Genomic DNA, 21,982 nt, shown 5'->3' with positions numbered 1-21,982 from the left:
ACTTGATCTCCCCTCCCCAGTTGAATCAACTTCTTTATAATTTGGAATGTAAAGGAAACTAATGGCAGTAAGTTGTACTGCTAGAAATAGATTTTTGCCAGGATGTGACCCTTTCTTTGTCTGACTTGCATTCTGAGAAAATTTTACTGCTTCCTGGGAGAGATGGCTCCCTTTCTCGCTTAATACACAGTCATGTCTGTCTGGCTTTTTTTACTGGAATTCAATGAAAAAAAAGGGAAGACAGACCAAAGCCTGGGGAAGAATTGGGGACACAGGAACAGAGATCATGTATATATGTAATAGATAATAGGGGGAAAAAAGTTCTACCTTATTTCAGCATTAAAGCAATTATTTTTAGTATTTAGGGATTAAGACATTTTTAGAAGTCATATGAATATATGTCTACAGATATTTTCGCTGTATGGAAAAGGGGAAGAACAAATTTTTAATCTTTTTAATTAGAATCCTCTTCACAGTTTTTAAAAAATTTGATGTCAGAAAACATGCATGCAAGGAGAGAAAAAAATATTTAGTGTTATAAAAAAATAACAAAACAACTCTTTAACCTAGAATTCTATATTTAGTGAAATTATCCTTCAAAAGGGAAGGATAAATACTTCCTCAGACAAAAACTGAGGGAATTTATGTGCAGCAGATATGCCTTTTAAGAAATATTAAAAGCAGGGGCGCCTGGGAGGCAAAGCGGTTAAGCGTCTGCCCTCGGCTCAGGGCGTGATCCCGGCGTTATGGGATCGAGCCCCACATCAGGCTCCTCCGCTATGAGACTGCTTCTTCCTCTCCCACTCCCCATGCTTGTGTTCTCTCTCGCTGGCTGTCTCTATCTCTGTCGAATAAATAAATAAAATTTTAAAAAAAAGAAATATTAAAAGGAGTTAGAAGGAAAATGATACGTCAGAAATTCGGTTTTATATAAAGAAAAGCGTCAGGGAAGGAATAAATGAAGATAAACAAAAACAGATAATTTTCTAGTTTCAAAAAACTTTTATTTTTATTTATTTTTTAAAAGATTTTATTTATTTATTTGACAGAGAGCGAGCCAGAGAGCACAGGTAGGGGGAATGGTGGAGGGAGAAGGAGAAACAAGCTTCTGCCCTGAGCAGGGAGCCCAATGTGGGACTCGATCCCAGGACCCTGGGATCATAACCTGAGCCGAAGGCAGCCGCTTAACTGACTGAGCCACCCAGGCGCCCCTCAAAAAACTTTTAGTTAACTTCAATATATTTCCTTAGAATGGTATCTTTTAGAAATCTAAAGACATGTGAATAAGCACACATATTCACAAATTCCAGCACATGACAAATTATTTTGTACATACTGTTCTCCTGCCTCAACTAGCTCAGCTCTTCCTCCTCAACCTGAAAAGATTCTTCAAGACTGAGTTTAAATGGAGGCAGGAGAGAGTGGTGGCTAAAAGCATGTGTTTGAACTTAAGGTCTGCATTGTGTCCTTAGGCAAGCCTTATTACCTGAGTTTTCCTTAAAATAACATTATAGGATTTAGTGTTGTGAGGAATAAATAACACAAAGTAGCATAGTACCTCACAAATGCTCAGTACATGGAAGCTACTATAAATTAATATAACTCCTCTAAGTCTGTCCTAATGGTCCCAGGAAGAAGGTTACTTCTTTCTTTGTGCGTCCAAATATTAACTTTAGGGGCACCTGCGTGGTTCAGTCGGTTGGGCGTCTGCCTTCAGCTTGGGTTGTGATCCCAGGGTCCTGGGATAGAGCCCCATGTTGGGCTCCGCAGGGAGCCTGCTTCTCCCTTTCCCTCTGCCTGCCATTCCCCCTCCTTGTCCTCTCTCTGTCAAATAAATAAATAAAATCTTAAAAAAAACCCCACAAATATTATGTTTCTATTAGAGCACTTATCAAAAAGTATCTTATTTGCCCACTTTAATGTGAATTCTTGGGAGTGAAATTGTGTCCTACACACTTTTTATTGTCAACACCTAGCAAGTGCCAGTTTTTGGCACTTGTAAGTGCCAAATTTGTAAGTACTCAATATTTTGGGGATGAATGAATTACAAGCAATAAAATATCAAGCGGTGTTCTCAAAATTTAACATGCAGCTTTTGGAGACTGTATTTAAAATGCAGCTTCTTAAGCCCCTAACCTACCAGAGACGGATTTACTAGGAACCTGCATTTTAGCAAGGTAACCCCCACCCCAAGGTCATTTTTGGTGCAGTACTCTTTGCACCACATTTTGAGAAACGTATAAAGGATGACTTAAGGGAACAATGCTTTGCCTGAAATAAAATTAACAAGTATAAATAATCCTAGTAAATATATTCTCGTCCCTTGTGCTGGAGACATTATAAAGAAGGGAAGAATAATAAGCCAATTACAAGCACGATTATCTTTTTGTAGATGCCACCTTTAGGCAACAGGCTTGAGCAATGAAAACTTGAGCAAGGCAGAAGGGCCCACCATAACCCCCTGGCCGAATACAGACAGGCCATCAGGTGACACACCTCAAAATATCCAAAGACCCCAACTAACCAAGGGGCTACTTACAAACAGGCACAGTTACCCAAAAAGGGAAAATCCCCTACATCCCCATACCTCCTCACCTTCTCCTTTTAAATACAGTCCCCACAGTCTCTGCTTTGCTGTCCTGCCCACCACTCCCTTGCAGTGTATTCAGTAAACTTCTATCTTCTTTGTTCTGCTTCAGGTGAAATCCTTTCACCACTTGCACCTCCAGATTCCACCTGACTGGGCTGCCTCACATCTAATGGGGAGAGACACCATATTTTTCACATGTTGTTAACTCTGGCACAGTGAGGTATGTTACCTGTGTTGTGAACTTAAGACTTTCAGCTCTTAGATAAGTTTAGGTGTCACTTGCAAGTAGATATTAATAGGACAGAACATACTCCTTTTCTTCATGATAATAATGTTATAATTGGGTAAATTATTTTGATTGAGAAGGAGACATTATCCAGACTACAACATTAGCTGCTTTTCAGGTTAGCCTTGATGTGCCCTGCCCCCCAGCCTACATATGTTACAACTCTATTTGTGTATTCCTAATTTTCTACACAGGATGAAACAGGCGGGTCTCCTGGTGTAAAGGGATAGTGTTACTGGCCTTGTGTGGAAAGTTCTTATTTCCAGTTAAAATAACTGAAGTTGTAACACCAGAGAACCAATAATTGATATTTATTATACAGAAATGTGAAGGCCATATGCATTAAAGCAGAAGGTGTTTTGCAGTGAATACAGATTCAAACTGAAGACATCCTCATTGAGATACAATATAAAAATAAACACTGACCAAGAGTTGCAAGAAAGAACTCAACTTCTACCCCCCATCCCCCCAATCAAGCTGATACTTTCCACAGGAAAACCTGGTTTCAATTCGTGCTGAATTGTTCAAATGGAAAGGAAAACTAAATCAGGTAGATACAACACATGGACTGGTTTTTGTACTTTCAGAGAGCCAGACTGAAACCCTACTCAGGCTCACATTTAGAATTCATTTCACACTAAAACTTGTATGTCTAGTCACATAAGCAACACCTGAAGTGAAAAACTTAATTGAGTTGAGTTGGGGAATTTGGTGGGGCTAAAAAGGTTTGAGGGAAGGGATGAAAGTTGCAATCATTTGGGGCGCCTGGGTGGCCCAGTCGTTGAGTCTGCCTTCGGCTCAGGGCCTGATCCCAGGATCCTGGGATCAAGCCCCGCGTCAGACTCCTCTGCTGGGAGCCTGCTTCTTCCTCTCCCACTCCCCCTGCTTGTGTTCCCTCTCTCACTGGCTGTCTCTCTCTCTGTCAAATAAATAAATAAAATCTTCAAAAAAAAAAAATTAAAAAAAAAAAAAGAAAGCTATTTTCTAAAAAAAAAAAGTAAGTTACTGAAGATCTGGTATCAGGTCTGGGTTGTCTGTATTAGCCCTCTGACAACCTGTTTCTCTGTAATGGTCAAGAAGCATGATCCATTAAAAAATATTAGCATAATAACTGCTTGACCTTAGCACAACTTGGTGCCTGTCCTCTTTATACTCCCAAACACTAGACTTTATATCAGCATGCTTTGACCCAAATTGCTCTTCTAAATAGGATTTGTCCTAATCTTCACTTTGTACTCACTACTGAATTGAAAAAATTGAAACTTTTTAGAGATTTGGGTAGATAGATGGTTGTGTTAAAACAAGACTAATGACTAGGAGGGTAACTGGATTAAATACAGACAAAAATACTCCTAGTACCCTTAAATATAGACAGAATCTATCAATTTATGAAGGAAGGTGAAAATGGGGAGCAAGAACATCTGGAGTTTAGATGGACTGTCTGGACTCAGGATGCTGCTGTTCAGCAACTGAAATTTCTAACTCCCCTCAATTCAATCAGAGACATGTAGAGGAATCTGGAGGAATCAGGACAGTCATGTGCTAAGGGGTGGAAATTCTCAGGCTACCTCCCTCCCTTGTAAATCATACTGCTGACTGAAGGACATGGTTGAGAGATACATTTTTTTTTTCATTCAGATTTTTGTCCTAATGAATGAGGGAGTAGGATAATGCGAAGAGATAGTATAGAATATATTTCTGATTCTAGGGCTGTGAGAACCAGGCAATCAATTTGTAATATTCTCATTTGGTTAGAAAAGGAAAGATGAAACAATCATTAGTGGGACCTACAATCCCAGAGACCATCTGCTCCAAAAATAAGTTTTGTTTTCACTGCCCCTTATTCAAAGAGACAGTTATTTCAATAACTACATTACTTAGTAGAGTCTGAAAGACAAAGACTGTGAAAACATGTACTTAAGGTAGAAAACAGGGGTGCCTGGCTGGCTCAGTTGGTAGAGTATGTGACACTTAATCTCAGGGTCATGAGTAAGCCCCACATTGGCAGTGGAGCCTACTTTAAAAAAAAAAAAAGGATAGAATACAAACTTTAAAAAACTTAATAAATGGTTTGCTCTATATCTCATTCACATTTTCTTTTTTTTTTTTTTAAAGATTTTATTTATTTATTTGACAGAGACAGCCAGCGAGAGAGGGAACACAAGCAGGGAGAGTGGGAGAGGAAGAAGCAGGCTCCTAGTGGAGGAGCCTGATGTGGGGCTCGATCCCAGAACGCTGGGATCACGCCCTGAGCCGAAGGCAGACGCTTAACGACTGCACAACCCAGGTGCCCCTTCATTCACATTTTCTGACTGGAGAACTCCAAATCCCACTTAGATATTCCTGCTTATCCAAAAGCACACTGGGTGGAAGTAAACCAAGAAATGAGAGAAAATGATTATTGGGTGTGTGTGGGTTCACCTAGTTTATTCACCTCTGTAGTGGAAAAATACGGGGAAATAAAGTCTGTTTACAATGGCCAAAGTTTATGGAGAAGCCCTGAAGCTGCTCTCCCCAAATCACAAATCTGATTCAAGAGAAGGAAAAAAAAAACAAACGATGAAAAACATCTCATCACACAAAACTCAGTGTGGTGTCTCTGACAGTCACCAGCCAGCAGGGGAAAAAGAAGAAACCCACCCACTGGCTTTAGGATTTATTGAAGGCTGCCAACACAGCCCAGATCATCTCTGTAGCACTGTGCTTTGTCCCCTCCACTTCAGGGTCCAGTTCTACTAGGTCCTTGGCTCGATTCATAGCCACATCATACTTGTCATCTGTCAGAGAGGAGAAGACATTCTCTAGCACATCAGAGGAGTGGGCTAGCACCAGGAGTGCTAGTGTTCGCTTGTCCATACGCTGAGGGTCATTTACCCACCGCTCTAGGACACTATCTTGAAGTTTTTTCACTAGTCGCTGTTTCTCTGTTGTATTGGTCACTGGATGAGTAGTCATGTCAAATAGGAGGAAATTCTGCTTCTCAGTGGTTAGAATACCCTTTTCTACTAGGTTCTTTGCAATTCGCTCTCTTACATTTCTTAGCTGGTACTGTAATTTGAAGGGGTTCCAGGTCTCACCTTTGGGGGAAAAAAAAAAGAAGACTTGAACAACACTATAACTAGACCTAACTAGACCTAACACGACATCTACAGAACATTCCACCCTAACAGCAGAATACATATCCTTCTCAAGTGCACATGGAACATTCTCCAGGATAGACCATATGCTAGGCCATAAAATCAGCCTTAACAAATTTAAAAGGACTGAAAACATCCAAAGTGTGCTATCTAACCACAACAGAATTAAATTAGAAATTAATAGACAAAAATTTGGGAAATTCAAAAATATGTGGAAATTAAACAACACACTCCTAAATAACCAATTGGTCAAAGAAGAAATCACAGGGAAATTTAAAAAAATGCTTTCAGTTGCATGAAAATGAAAACACAACAGACCAAAATTATGAGCTGCAGCTTAAAGCAGTGCCAAGGCAGAAATTTATGACCCCAAATGTTGTATTAGAAAAGGAGATGTCAAATCAATAACCTAACTTTCTACCTTAAAAAAAGCAGAAAAAGAAGAGCACATTAAACATGAAGGAAGCAAAAGAAGGAAATAATAAAGATTAAGAGAGGAGATAGAAACAATGAAAACAATAGAGAAAATCAATAAAATCAAAAGTTGGTTCATTGAAAAGATCAACAAACTGAAAAACCTAGACTGATCAACAAAAGAGAAGACTCAAATTACTAAAATTACGAATGAAAGAGGAAACATCACCACTGACCTTAAAGAAATAAAAAGGACAGTAAGAGGACACTATAAACAACAGTATGTCAACAAATTAGATAACCTAGAAAAAATGAACAAATTTCTTGAAACACACAAATTACCTAAATTGACTCAAGAAGAAAGACAAAATCTGAATAGATCTATAACAGTAAATAGATTGAATAAGTAATTTAAAATTCCCCCTCAAAAGCATGGTTAACATGGGTTAGTGGTAATTCTACCAAATGTTTAAAGAATACTACTAATCCTTCACAAACTCTTTCAAAAAAACAGACGAGGAGGGAACACTTCCTTAAGTATTACTCTGATACCAAAACCAGACAAAGACATCACAAGAAAACTATAGACCAATACCCCTTATGAATATAGGTACAAAAATATTCAACAAAATACTACCAAAAAGAAAATCAAGCACATATAATAAACACTATGTAACAAAATTAGGTGGGATTTATACCAGAAAGGCAAGGTTGTTTTAATACCCCAAAATCCAATTATGTAACACATCATATCAATAGAATGACAGAAAAAACCAAATGATCATCTCAATCGACACAGAAAAAGTATCTGACAAAATCCAACATACTTACATGATAAAAACACTCAACAAACTAGGAATAGGTAGAAACTTCCTCAACCTGATAGACAGCATTTACAAAAAACCCACAGCTAGCTTCATACTTAATGGTGAAAGAGTCAGTTTTGTCCTGCTAAGATCAGGTACAAGACAAAGATGCCATTTCCATCACTTCTATTTAGCACTGTACTGGAGGTTCTAGCCAGGGCAATTAGGCAAAAAAAAAAAAAAAAAAAGAGAGAAAAAAAAGGAAAGAAAGAAAGAAAGAAAGAAAAAGAAAGAAAGAAAGAAGGAAAGAAAGAAAGAAAAGCATTCAGACAGGAAGAAGTTAAGCTATTTTTATTTTCAGATGACATGATCTTGTATACAGAAAAATCTAAGGAATCCACTTAAACTATTTCAACAAATAAATTTAGCAAGGTTGCAGGATACAAGATTAATATACAAAAATCAATTGAATTTCTATTCATTAGCAACAAATAATCTGAAAATAAAATTAAGAAAACAATTACATTTATAATAGCATCAAAAAGAACAAAATACTTAGGAATATATTTAACAAAAGTAGTATAAGACTGGTACACTGAAAATTACAAAATATTGTTGAAAGAAATAAAGATCATCTAAATAAATGGAAAGACATCCCATGTTCATGGATTGGAAAACTTCATATTCTTAAGACAGCAATATTCCCCCATACTGATCTACAGATTCAGTACAATTCCTATTAAAATCCTACCTTGCTTTATTGTAGAAACTGACAAGCTAATTTTATAATTCATATGGAAATGCAAAAGACCCAGCATGGCCAAAAAAATCTCAAAAAAGAAGAATAAAGTCGGAGGGCTCACGCTTCCTAATTTCAAAGCGATCATAAAACTATAATAATAATTAAAAAACACCAAAAACAAGCAAAACCTACAATAATCAAGAGAGTGTGGTACTGCATAAGAATAGACATATAGATCAAAAAAAGAGTCCAGAAATAAACCCATACATTTATGGTCAAATGATTTTTGACAATGGTACCAACATAAATCATGGAGGACAGAACAGTGTGAGGACAAATAGTGCCAGAACAACTGTATTTATGTTTTCATGCAAAAGACTGAAGTTGGAGCTCTACCCCATACCAACTCAAAATGGACGATAGACCTAAATGAAATAGACAAAGCCTCTTAGAAGAAAACACAGGAATAAATTTTTAAAAAAGATTTTATTTATTTGAGAGAGAGGGAGCACATGTGTGCAAGAGAGAGAGCACAAGTGGGAGAGGGAGAGGCAGAGGGAAAGGGAGAAGCAGGTTCCTCATTGAGCAGGGAGCCCAATGCAGGGCTCAATCCCAGGACCCTGATATCGTGACCTGAGGTGAAGGCAGACGCTTAACTAACTGAACCACCCAGGTGTCCCAGGAATAAATCTTCATGTTAGGTTAAGCAATCATTTCTTAGCTATTACACAAGTAATAAAAGAAAAAAAGATTAATTGAAAAGTATTAAAATTGAAAAGTTTATGCTTTGAAGGACACTATCAAGAAGTGAAAAGACACAGAATGGAAGAAAAGTTTTGCAAATCCTGTATATGATGAGATTTATATCTAGAATATATTTGAAAAGTACAAATCAATAGTAAAAAAAGGTAAACCTAATTAAAAAATAGGTAAGGTATTTGAATAGACAATTCTCCAAAGAAGATATACAAATGGCCATACATAAAGATGGTCAATATCATTAGTATAAGGAAAATCCAAATAAAAATCACGATATACCACTACATACTCATTAGGATAGATAAAATAAAATAAAAAAGAGAATAACAAGTATTGATGAGAATGTGGAAGAATGAAAACTCATACATTTAAAATCTAGTATGGGGTGATAGTGGGGAGACAAAAATAGTATTTGAAGTGGGCCCTAATGACAAACTCAAACTGGACATAGATGATAAGGTTCTCTAAATTGTTAATCATTGAGGTATGACATCAGGGATGATGACAGAGTATGAAGTGCCAGACATTCATATCTTCACGTAGACAACAATTACACTAGAACCTAGAATCTTTCCTTTTTCCTTTTTTAAACTGGGTTCCACGCCCAGGGTGGAGCCCAACACAGGGCCTGAACTCACAACACTGAGATCAAGAGCTGGATGCCTCACTGACTGAACTACCCAGGAGCCCCTAGAATATATCTTTTTAATAACTATTTGGAACTCTGGAACCAATATGAATGCTCGTAGGTTCCAGGCCGAGGCTTGACTGGCAAAATGTGGTTCATATAGGCCAATTTCAGCCTTCGGCATGATAGTGGCTACTTAGCCCCTACCTCCCAGCCCTGTGATAGGAACCTATAGGGAGGGCAATCTGTGGTTTTGGTGAAGCTTGCTGGAATCAGGGTGGGCAATAAGGACCTTGTCCTTGAAATATCAGGATCTGTGTTCTGATTACAGATTGCAGTTTCTCATGGCTGACATGAAACTAGAAGCTGGATGCCACTGTTCAAATCCCCACCAGCTAAAGCAGTTTCCAGGGGATATAAAGGATAAGCACTGTGGGGTTGTTTCTGTTTTTACACTAAAAAACGTATCCTTGCTCAGGATAAGATGTACCTCACAAAAAACCCGAGTCTGAAGCTTTCTCCTCAGTTTGATCCACAGCACAAAGACACTGTGCAACAGCAAACCCTGGGAAATGGGGAGACTGATTTCCAGAATTACCACATTATAAGATTCAAATGTTCAGTTTTCAAGAAAAAAATCACAAGGCATACAAAGAAAGAGCAAAGTATTACACATTCAAAGAAACAAAAGAAATGGACATAATATGTGCCTCAGCAAGTTAGATATCAAATTTACCAGACAAAGACTTGAAAACAACTGTCTTAAAGATGCTCAAGGGCTAAGAGAACACATGGACATAGACAGGGAAACAACATATGAACAAAATGAAAATATTAATAAAGAGAGAGAAATCATAAAAAGGAACCAAAAAGAAAGTTTGGAGCTTACATACAATAGCTGAAATGAAAAATACACTATATGGGGTCAAAAGCAGAACTAAGTAGGCAGAAAAAGAATGAACAAACCTGAATATAGGAAGCTGAAATTATATAGCCTGGGGAACAGAAAGAAAAAAATGAGAAAAGTAAACAGAACCTAAGGGACCTCTGGTACACCATCAAATGGACAAATACATGCATTGTGAGAATCCCAGAAGGAGAAGAGAGAGAAATGGGGCAGAAAGACTATCTGAAGAAATAATAGCTGAAAACTTTCCGAATTTGATAAAGGACATGAATCTATAAATCCAAGAAGCTTAAGGAACTCAATGTCAGATAAAGCATCCATACTGAGACATATTATAATCAAACTGTCAAAAGCCAAAGATAAAGAACCTTAAAAGCAGGAAGAAAGGAGTCATCACATACAAGGGATCCTCAGTAATATTATCAGCTGATTTCTCATCAAAAAAAATTCAGAGGGCAGAAGGCAGTGGGCTGATATATTCAAAGATATAAAAGGGGGAAAAAAAACAGTAAAATGAGAATTCTATATCCAGAAAAACTGTCCTTCAAAAATGAAGGAGAAATTAAGACTTCCCAACATAAACAAAAACCGAGGAAGTTTATTACCACTAGACTTGTCCTGCAAGAAATACTAAAAAGGAGAGGACCCTGGGTGGCTCAGTCTTGGTTTTGGCTCAGGTTGTGATCTCAGGATTGTGAGATCAGGCTCCATGCTCAGTGGGGAGTCTGCTTCTCTCCCTCTCCCTCTGTCATTCCCCAGCTCATGCTCTCACTCTAAGATATATAAATAAATATTTAAAAAAAATACTAAAAAGGAGTCCTGCAGGTTGAAATGAAGGGAAGTTAGACAGTAAGTAGAAGCAATATGAAGAAATAAAGATCTCCAAAAAAGGTAAATACATGTACAAATATAAAAGCTAGTATTGGTTTGTAACGCTACTTTTTTTTTTTTTTTTAAAGATTTTATTTATTTATTTAACAGAGATAGAGACAGCCAGCGAGAGAGGGAACACAAGCAGGGGGAGTGGGAGAGGAAGAAGCAGGCTCATAGTGGAGGAGCCTGATGTGGGGCTTGATCCCATAACGCCGGGATCACGCCCTGAGCTGAAGGCAGACACTTAACGAATGCGCCATCCAGGCGCCCCTTTTTTTAAGATTTATTTTAGAGAGCAAGTGAGTGAGCATGAGCCAGGGGAGGGGCAGAGGAAGAAGGAGAGAATCTCAAGCAGACTCCCCGCTGAGCATGGAGCTGACTTGGGGCTTAGTCCCACAACCCCAAGATCATGACCTGAGCCCAATCAAGAGTCAGGACACCCACCACCCAGGTGCCCCTATATGTTTTAAAAGATAAATACATTAAAAAACAACTAATTTATGTTACTGGGCACACAACATATAAAAATATAATCTGTGACATTAAAACAGAAAGAGGGTGGAATGCAGCTTTATAGGGGCAGAGTTTTTATGTTATTGAAGTTGGTATAAAATCCAATTAGGTTGTTGAAACTTTAGGATGTTAAATTCTATGGTAACAATAAAGAAAATATCTATATAAAAGAAAATGAGAGGGAATACAAATGTTTCACTACAAAAAACCACCTAAACACAAAAAAAGACAATAATGCAGGAAATGAAGGACAAAAACCTATAATCATGCAGCAAAGAAACAGCAAAATGGCAGAAGTGTCTTTTTATGAGTAATTATTTTTATTTATTTACTTATTTTTAAGATTTTATTTATTATTTATTTAAGAGAGAGCAAGTGGGAGAGGATGAGTGGGGGAGGGGAGGGGCAGAGGGAGAGGGAGAAGCAGGCTCCCCGCTGAGCAGGGAGCCCAACACGGGGCCCAAACCCAGGACCCTGGGATCATGACCTGAGCTGAAGGCAGACACTTAACCAACTGAGCCACCCAGGTGCCCCATGAGTAATTACTTTAAATGTAAATAGATTAAGCAATTCAATACAAGACAAAGATTGGCAGAATGGGTTAAAAAACATCATCCAATTATATGCTATCTACAAGAGACTCACTTTAGTCACATTATTGACCAATAACTCTTACGAATATTGATGCAAACATCCTTAATCAAATATTAGCAAATTGAATCCAACAGCATATTAAAAGGATTATTTACCATGAACAAGTAAAATTTATCCCACGAATGTAACATAAAAAAATCAAATGGGGAAAGGATCTGAATACTTTTTTCCAAAGAAGATAAAAGATGGCCAACAGACACATGAAAAAGTGCTCAACATCTCTAATCACCAGAGAAGTGCAAATCAAATCACAATGAAATATTACCTCACACCCGTTAGCGTGGCTGTTATCAAAAAGACAAGAAATAACAAGCATTGAAGAGGATGTAGAAAAAAAGAGAACCTTTGTGCACTTTGTGTGAGAATGTAAACTGGTGCAGCCACTACAGAAAACAATACAGAAGTTCCTAAAATGTTAAAAATAGAAGTATCATATGATCCAGCAATTCCACTTCTGAATATTTATTCAAAGAAAATGAAAATGCTAACTGGGAAAGATATATGCACTCTGATGTTAAGTGAAGCATTATTCACAATAGCCAAGACATAGAAGTAAACTAAATGTCCATCACTGGATGAATGGATAAAGAAAATGTATACACACACACACACACACACACACACACACTATGGAATATTATTCAGCCATAAAAAAGAAATCTTGCCATTTGCAACAACATGGATGGAACCTGAGGGCAGTATGCTAAGTGAAATAAATGAGACAGAGAAAGACAAATACTGTAATGATCTCACTTACATATAGAACCTAAAAAACAAAAATCCAAAAGGAGTGCCTGGCTGACTCAGTCAGGGGAGTGTGTGACTCTTGATCTCAGGGTTGTAAGTTTGAGCCCCACAATGAATGTAAAGATTACTTAAAAATAAAATCTTAAAAAAAAAACAAAAACAAAAACCCCAAAACAAAACAGAAAAGCTCACCGATACAGAGAACAGATTGATGGTTGCCAGAAGCAAGGGATGGGGGGGTGGGCAAAATGGGTGAATGTAGTCAAAAGGTACAAACTTCCAGTTATAAAATAAATAATTCCTAGGGATATAATATACAGCATGGTGACTGTGGTTAATAACACTGTATTGTATATCTGAAGGTTGCTAAGAGAGATCTTAAAAGTTCTCATCACAAGAAAAAAAATTGAAACTATATGTGGGGATGGATGTTAAGTAGATGTATTGTGATCACTTCACAATTTACACCAATCCTGAATCAATGTGTTCTACATCTGAAATTAATACAATGTTGTATGTCAATTATACCTCAATAAAAAAATAAATAACAGAATACATCACATTAATAGAGTGAAAGAAAAAAGCCAAATAGTCATCTCACTTGACTCAGAAAAGACATTTGGCAAAAATGAACCCACTTTCAAAACAACAACAACAACACACTTTCATGACAGAAAACTAGGAATAAAAGGAAAATTTCTCAACATTGTAAAGGATAGGTATGAAAAATCCACAGCTAACATCACATTCAATAGTGAAACTGGAAGCTTTTCCTCAAGGGTCATGAACAACACAAGGATGACAGCTTTCCCCACTGCTATTCAAACCAGAGCTGTTAGAGAAGGGAAAAAAGATGAAAGGCATCCAAATTGGAAAGGAAAAGCTAAAACTATCTCTGTTTGCACATGACATGATCCTATCTATAGCTGACCCTTGAACAGCCTGGGAGTTAGGAGTGCCAAACCCCTGCACAGTCCAAAATCTGTGTGTAACTTTTAATTCTTTAAAAACTTAACTAATAGCCTAAACTGAAAGCCTTACTGACAACATAAACAGTCAATTAACACATATTTTGTATGTTATATGTATTATATACTGTGTCCTTATAATAAAATAAGCTAGAAAAAATGAAATATTAAGAAAATCATAAGGAAAATACATTTAGAGTAATGCATTATATTTATTGAAAAAAATCCATGTATACATGGACCTGCATGGCTCAAATCCATGTTGTTCAAGGGTCAACTGTATAGAAAATCCCAAAGAATGCATAAAAATGCTACTAGAGCTAATAAAATAATTCAGCTAAGGTGCAGGGTACAAGAAAAACACACAAATATCAATTGTTTCTACATACCGGTGAAGAACAAAGGAAATTAAGAAAGCAGTTCCATTTATAATAGTGTCTAAAAGAATTAAATACTTAGGAATAAGTCTAACCACGGAGGTGAAAGATTTCTATGCTTAGAACTATAAGACATTGCTGCAAACATTAAAGATGACCTAAATATGGAAAGACATCCCATTTTGATCGACAGGCAGACCTGACATTGTTAAGATATCAATACCACTCAAAGAGATCTACAGGTTCGAAACAACCCCTAACAACATTCCAATAGCCTTTCCCACCAAAACGGGGAAGCTGATCCTCAAATTCACATGGAATTGCATGAGACCCAGGATAGCCAAAACAATCCTGAACAAGATAAAGTCGTGGGACTCATACTTCCCAACCTCAAACCTTACTATAAAGCCATAGTAACTAAAACAGTATGGTATTGGCACAGGACAAACATAGATCAATGCAACAGAACAGACAGCCCAGAAATAAATCCTCACGTCTATGATCAACTGATTTTCAACAAGGCTACTAAGATTATTCAATGGGGAAACAGCAGTCTTTTCATGGATATGAGACCAAAAGTGCAGGCAACAAAAGAAAAAATAGATAAACTGGATTTCATCAAAATTAAGAACTTCTGTGCGTCAAGGATTACCATCAAACAAGTTGAAAAGACAACCTAAAGAATAGGAGAAAATATTGGTAAATGATGGATCTGATAAGGGATTAATATCCAGAAAATATAAAGAAGTTCTAAAACTCATCAACAATAATAACAACGAGGAGCCAACAGGGTGGCTCAGTTGGTTAAGCGTCTGCCTTTGGCTCAGGTCGTGATCTTGGGGTCCTGAGACCGAGTCCTGCGTTGGGCTCCCTGCTCAGTGGGGAGTCTGCTTCTCCCTCTCCCTCTGTGTGTTCGCTAGCTCTCTCTCAAATAAATAACTAAATATTCAAATAAATAAATAAATAAAAAAAATCTTTAAACAGAAGCAATAACAACAGACTCCAGTTAAAAAATGGGCAAAGGACTTGAATAGACATTTTTCCAAAGAAGATCTATAAATGGCCAATAACCTATGAAAAGATGCTCATCATTGGCCGTTAGGGAAACGCAAATCAAAACAACGAGATATCCCTTCATGCCTACTAGGCGAGCTATAATTAAAAAAACAAAACAAAACAAAAAACAGAACAAGTGTTGATGGCAATGTAGAGAAACTGGAACCCTCATGCATGGCTGGTGAGAGTCTAAAAGGGTGCAACCTGTTTAGAAAATAGTTTTGTGGTTTCTCAAAACAGAACTATCATATGACACAGCAATTCTACTCCTAGGTATATATCCAAAAGAATGGAAAGCAGGGACTTGAATAGATATTTGTATACTAATGTTCATAGCAGCATTATCCACAATAGCTAAAAGGTGGAAACAACCTAAGTGTCCATCAACAAATGAATAATAATAAAAAAAAAGGGTAGATCTAATCAATGGAATTGATTGGCCATAAAAAGGAATGAGACTTTGATACATGCTACAACATGACCAGACCTTGAAAACATTATGCTTAATGAAGTAAGACAGATATAGAAGGACAAATATCATATGATTCCACTTTTATGAGTTACCTAGTACAGGTAACTTCATAAAGACAACAAATAGAAAAGAGGTTGCCAGAGAATGGGGGGCGGGAAGAAATAAGGATGTTTGGGATGATGAGAAAGCTTTGGGTATAGAGAGAGGTGATGGTTACATAACACCTTGAATGTATTTAATGTCACTGAATTATACATTTATGAATAGTTAAGACAATAAAGATTATGTTATGTGTATTTTACAGTAAAAAGAATTAACTATACACCCAGAAGAAATTAAAACACATCCAAAAAAACATGTCTGTGAATGTTCATAACAGTACTCATAACAGCCTAAAAGTGGAAATAATCCAAATGTCTATCAACTGATGAATCAATAAATAAATGTGGTACATCTACACAACGAAATATTCTTTAGTGATAAAAAGAAGTCAAGGTAAAACTGGGCAAGTTCTAATAAGATTGGTGGATTGTATCAATGCCAATATCCTGTGGGTCAGATTATATAATAGTTTTGTAAAAGGTTATCACTGGGGGACTCTGCGCAGAGTGTATAAGGGATCTCTCGGTATTATTTCTTACAACTGCATGTAAATCTACAAATATCTCAATAAAAATTTCAATTAAAAAAATTGAACCAGAAGGTGACACTGGCTGTGATCTCAAAGTGTCCTGTTTTCTCCTAAAATTCTACTTACTTACATTAAAGTTTTTGAACTTGCCCTTAAAAAAAAAGGAGGATGAGGTATTGGTACATGCTAAAACATGGATGAACCTTAAAAATATTGTATCTTAAAGCCAGTTACAAAAAAAGTTGTACATTTCATTTATATGAAATATCCAGAATAAGCAAATCTATAGAGATAGAATGTAGATTAGTGGTTGGCTAGAGCTGGGCAGGAGGCTTGGGAAAAACTGCTAATGAGTATGGGGTTTATTTTTGGGGTGATGAAAATGTTCTAAGTTTAGACTGTGATGATGGCTGCACAATTGTGTGAATATACTAAAATCCATTTAATTGTGTACTTTCCATGGGTCAACTGTAAGGTGTGTGAATTATATATCAATAAAGATGTTAAAAATTTTTCTTGTGAAGAATACTGTTAGAGAGCTGGGGTGGGGTGGCAGAAGTAAAATGAAACTTTGGAAAATTTTTTGTATTGATTAACCATGCCTTTTCTGTCCCTCTTTAATAGTTAAACAGTGAACCATATATTTCTTACCCAGCAGCTTGAAATCCTGTACTCATTTTCTTGAACTAGTAGGATAAAGATTACAAAGTGTGGAATTTTTGAACCATTTTGAGCCATTTTACCTGTGAGTAGCTCTATCCATGTCTGGACGGTTTCTGTGGGTTCAGTTGCTTTGATGTGTTTGAGAGTTTCATCCAGTAAAACATCCCCTGTTGGGCTATCTGACTTTAGCAGTACCTTTAAAAGAAGAATCAAGGGACCCTGGTTCATTTACTTAATTCAAATTAAAATCTTTCAGTATACCATATATACATTATTGGTCAAGTGTTGTAGGAAATGCAAAGCAACATAGTATACTGTCCCTTTCCTCAAGAAGTTTAAAATCTAGTATGGGGTAATAGTAATGAGACAAAAATAACATTTGAAGTGGATCCTAGCAACAAACTAGATATAAATGATCATGGAGAAAATACACAATAATAACTCTTTGGGTCTGGAAAACCAACTTGGCTTTTTAAAAAATATTTTATTTATTTATTTGAGAGAGTGAGAGAGAAAATGAGGAGGGCCGGGGGGGGGGCGGTGCAGGGGGAGAGGGAGAAGCAGACTCCCTGCTAAGCAGGGAGCCCAATGTGGGACTCAATCCCAGAATGACCTGAGCCAAAGGCAGACCCTTAACCAACTGAGCCACCCAGGCACCCTGGAAAACCAGCTTGTGAAACAATTAATAAAGGTAGGAAAGTCAGAAAAGGAATCAGTTTTGGGGGAAATGTTGATTAAGTTTAGTTTTAACTGATAAGGGATAGCCAAGTTGAAATGCCTACTCAATAGTTAAATAGGGTAGAAAAAGAAGGCCTAGGATTTGATAGGTTAATATCATGGAGGTGATAGATGAAGCTGTGAGGTAAATGATATCTCCAAAGGGACAGGAAGTTATGCAAAAGGATACAAACTGAGACTTAGATGTTAAGGAATGGAGAGGTATAAGAAATAGGGTACAGCCAGAGAAGCAAGAAAATGTAATATGACAAAGGCCAAGAATGGAGAAAACCTCAAGTAGGAGGTGGTGGTCAAAAATGTCAAATGTCACATGTAGCTTAAAAGAAAAATAAATTGAAGACAAAAGAGAGGGTGGTGATGGGGCACCTGGCTGGCTCGGTTGATAAGAGCATGTGACTTTTTTTTTAAAAGATTTTATTTATTTGAGACAGGGGGATAGTGAGAGAGCAAGAGTGGGGTGGAGGGGTACAAAGAGAGGGAGAAGCAGGCTCCTGGCTGAGCAGAGAACCCGATGCAGGGCTCGATCCAGGACGCCAGGATGATAACCTGAGCCAAAGGCAGATGCTTAGCAACTGAGCCACCAAGGCGATCCCCCCGGCACCTTTTTAAAAGATTTTATTTAATTGACAGAGAGTGCAAGTGACACAAGCAGGGGGAGCGGCAGAGGGAGAGAGAGAAGCAGGCTCCCTGATGAGCATGAAGCCTGCTGCGGGACTCCATCCCAGGTCCCCAGGATCATGACCTGAGCCAAAAGCCAGATGTTTAACTGACTGAGCCACCCAGGCGCCCAGAGTATGTGACTCATGATCTCAGGGTTGTGAGTTCAAGGCCCATACTGGGCATAGAGCCTGCTGGTGATACCTAAACAATGTAGTTTTGGTAGAGTTCTGAGTATGACAGTGAAGTTATGGGTGGAAAAAATAAGTAGTAAAAAATAGAGACAGGAGTATAGCTCACATGGTGGACCCGACTTGCTATAAATGGAAGGAGAAAAATCTAATGGTTATCTGAGCATGACTAGAGTTCAACAAAGACTAACCTGACCGATGTTTGCCCCCTCCTATATAACACTCCATTTCATAATGTTATAAATATACAGGGCGTAATAACAGCATCTTAAAGTGATTTTTCTGAATTAAAAAGACAAAACCATAACCTTCTTATAACTCTTTAGATGATGGATATTTGAATTTCTCCCTCTGCTATAGGTTAATTAAACCTGTTAGACAATGGGACAACTGAGTCAGTGGTATTTATCTTGTTTCACTACTCAGATCTTCCCATTCCCCCCAGGGGCACCTGGGTGGCTCAGCTGGATAAGCGTCTGACTCTTGATATTAGCTCAGTTGATCTCAGGGTCATGAATTCAAGGCCCTCGGGAAAAAAACAACAACAAAACTTCCCATTCCTCCAAAATGGACCATTGGTATCTGCCCTTTTGTAAGTTAGGAGGATGTCCACAGAGATGCTGTACCTTTCTGTCCAGAAGTCGCTTCTTACGCATTGTGGGGGGTTCCAGATAGATTCGACCCCGCATGGCCAGCTCTATCAGGATACCCCCTCGTAGGCCAGATGATATGCAGTCATTCCAGAAAGATGTGTAACCCTAGAAAAGGCAAAAGAGAAGAGAGAGAATGTTCTGAAAGGGTTATAGACTTGCAGCAAGCACCTTAAGGATGGCTTACTTTGTTGTGATTCATTTCATGTCACATTACATGAACTCAAAGCACAGAGTAAGAAAATAGAATCTCTTTAATCCCCTTAATCTAAACCTCCCCCCCCCAAATAAGGTTTTCTGTCTGACTTCCAGCTCTTTGTGAATTCCCATGGTTCAGCTGTTAGTTGATAACTGGCATGTCAAATTTTAATTTTTGAAAAGAATTTTGGCTTCTTGGAAATGTTTCCATGACACCCTAAATTTCAGAGTAGAATATAAATAAGGAGAAAAATGTATACACCATTTGAGCCTTTTACTCCTCCAAGACATGTTTTATTTGCAAGCTATTTTGATGGGTGGTGTGGTAGAAACCCAGCTCTGCCACTGACCACTTAAGTGCCTTGGTATGTTATTTAACCATTTTCAAGTGCAATGTCCTCATCTATAAAACAGGGACACTACTATCTATCTTTCTAAGTTTGTTGTGAGGAATAAATTAGATGTTACATACAAGAAGGCATTTAGTAGAGTGCCTGGCATATAGTAGGCACTTAAATATTAGTTTCCCTTTCCTAGGAGCTATGGGGGTACAAAGACAGAAGAAATACCCACTGTCTTAAGAAACAAAAAAACCTAACTGGAAATACCATAAAAAAGTGAGGAAAATTATGTGATAATATAAATTTTAAATAAAAGCTCAATTGAAAAAGCAGCAGAAGACTGGCAAAAATGACTACTGGAAGTTTGATTTAGATGATAGTTTTTCAAACTATAAATCACATTTGGGCTAGTCGGAAACTTTTATGGAACTTGAACTGGGGTTTGAAGAACAGGTTGAATTTTTCAGAGAAGGGAGGGTTTTCCAGATGAAGATGAAGGAAATCACCCAAATTCTACTATTTGTCAAAAGGGCATTCTAAGCAAAAGCATAAAGGAAAGAGACATCAAATATGTTTAGAGATCTAACTCAAGGACATGAGATCAAGCTGGCTGGGGCCAGGCTGTGGAAAATCTTGATGCTCTGAACTTTTACTGAAAGGCAATATTGAATCCTGAAGGTTCTGAGCAAGGAGTTACGATTAACACAAGAAGACCCGTCAGTTATTAGAACTGTTCAACACTAGCCATCTTTCGGTGCAGCACTCCCTCTCCTGGGAGAGAAGACGGGTGAGATGTTGGCAGGAAAGTTTTAGCATGGCTTTAAAGTATCACTTTTAATGTTCACTATATAAATCACTATTTAAAGATTTTTATTTTACTTATTTACTTAGTTTTTAATTTTTTTAAAAAACAAGCTCCATGCCAAAATGGAGCTTGAACTCATGACCCCAGGATCAAGGGCCTCATGCTCCACCAACTGTGCCAGTCAGTTTTTGTGCCAGTCACAACTCACTATTAATAGTAGTAATGTCTAATATTTATTGGATACTTACTATGTAGATTTGCATTTAGCTTTTTTTGCATGCACTATCTGATCACATCTTCACAACAACCGTACAAGGGAGGTACTACTATCCACACTTTAAAGATGAGGAAACTATGGGGCGCCTGGGTGGCACAGCGGTTAAGCGTCTGCCTTCGGCTCAGGGCGTGACCCGGCATTCTGGGATCGAGCCCCACATCAGGCTCCTCCGCTGGGAGCCTGCTTCTTCCTCTCCCACTACCCCTGCTTGTGCTCCCTCTCTCACTGGCTGTCTCTGTCAAATAAATAAATAAAATCTTAAAAAAAAAAAAAGTTGCATGTTACACTGACTGAGCCAGCTAGGTGCCCCCAGCTGGGACCACATTTAAACCAAGCTTCCCCATTTTATCTCAACTCTGAGGTTTATTTCTGACTATCCAATTCCTGGATCTCAGGACTGATTTGATAATTTGTCCCAGGGCAATGTGGTGTTCATGTTTGTTTATTGCTCATCTCTAGGATTTTAAGTTTGGTGCTGAAGATTTCTTATTTTCCAAAGTCCCAACAGTACTTTAGAAATTATGTCTATTCAAGACTTAATATCTCTGACCACTATACTGTCAGAGACAGAGGTCTTCTAATTCCAGTTTTCCCATTATAGCCAGGATGATCTTTATGCTCAAAGCTAATAATGATATAACTCTCTTCCCCTCTGCTTAGAACTCTTTGAAATGCTCCTCCCAGTCAAGTCCAAATTCCGTAGTGTAACACTCAAGCCAAGAGGTTACTCACTGGTCTCTCCCTGGTGTCTTTTCCCTAGAACACTATGCTCAGCTTTCCAGAACTATTTTTTTTTAAGTTTATTTTATCAGTAATCTCTAAACCCAATGTGAGGCTCAGACTCATGACCCTGAGATCAAGAGCTGCATGCTTCTCAGACTGAGCCAGCTGGGCGCCCCCAG

At 37.8% G+C, this 21,982-nt stretch overlaps 1 protein-coding gene across 1 annotated transcript in view; it reads right to left on the bottom strand.

Annotated features, from left to right (window-relative positions):
* Positions 1 to 3,170: 3,170 nt before the first annotated feature.
* The window catches only part of GOLPH3L (golgi phosphoprotein 3 like), a 39,969-nt gene continuing 21,157 nt past the window's right edge, over positions 3,171 to 21,982 (bottom strand). The window contains exons 3-5 of the mRNA XM_026486624.4: positions 19,436 to 19,567; positions 17,304 to 17,418; positions 3,171 to 5,953 (exon numbers count right to left, since the gene is read on the bottom strand). Coding sequence (XP_026342409.1) covers positions 5,526 to 5,953; positions 17,304 to 17,418; positions 19,436 to 19,567 — 675 coding nt within the window. The 3' untranslated portion in view covers positions 3,171 to 5,525. The remainder of the gene's footprint in view (positions 5,954 to 17,303; positions 17,419 to 19,435; positions 19,568 to 21,982) is intronic.

Source organism: Ursus arctos, unplaced genomic scaffold (assembly GCF_023065955.2).
Source record: "Ursus arctos isolate Adak ecotype North America unplaced genomic scaffold, UrsArc2.0 scaffold_12, whole genome shotgun sequence".
NCBI classification, from domain to species: Eukaryota; Metazoa; Chordata; class Mammalia; order Carnivora; family Ursidae; genus Ursus; species Ursus arctos.
Note: the sequence above shows the minus strand (reverse complement) of the source record. Positions and strands in the feature narration are given on the sequence as shown.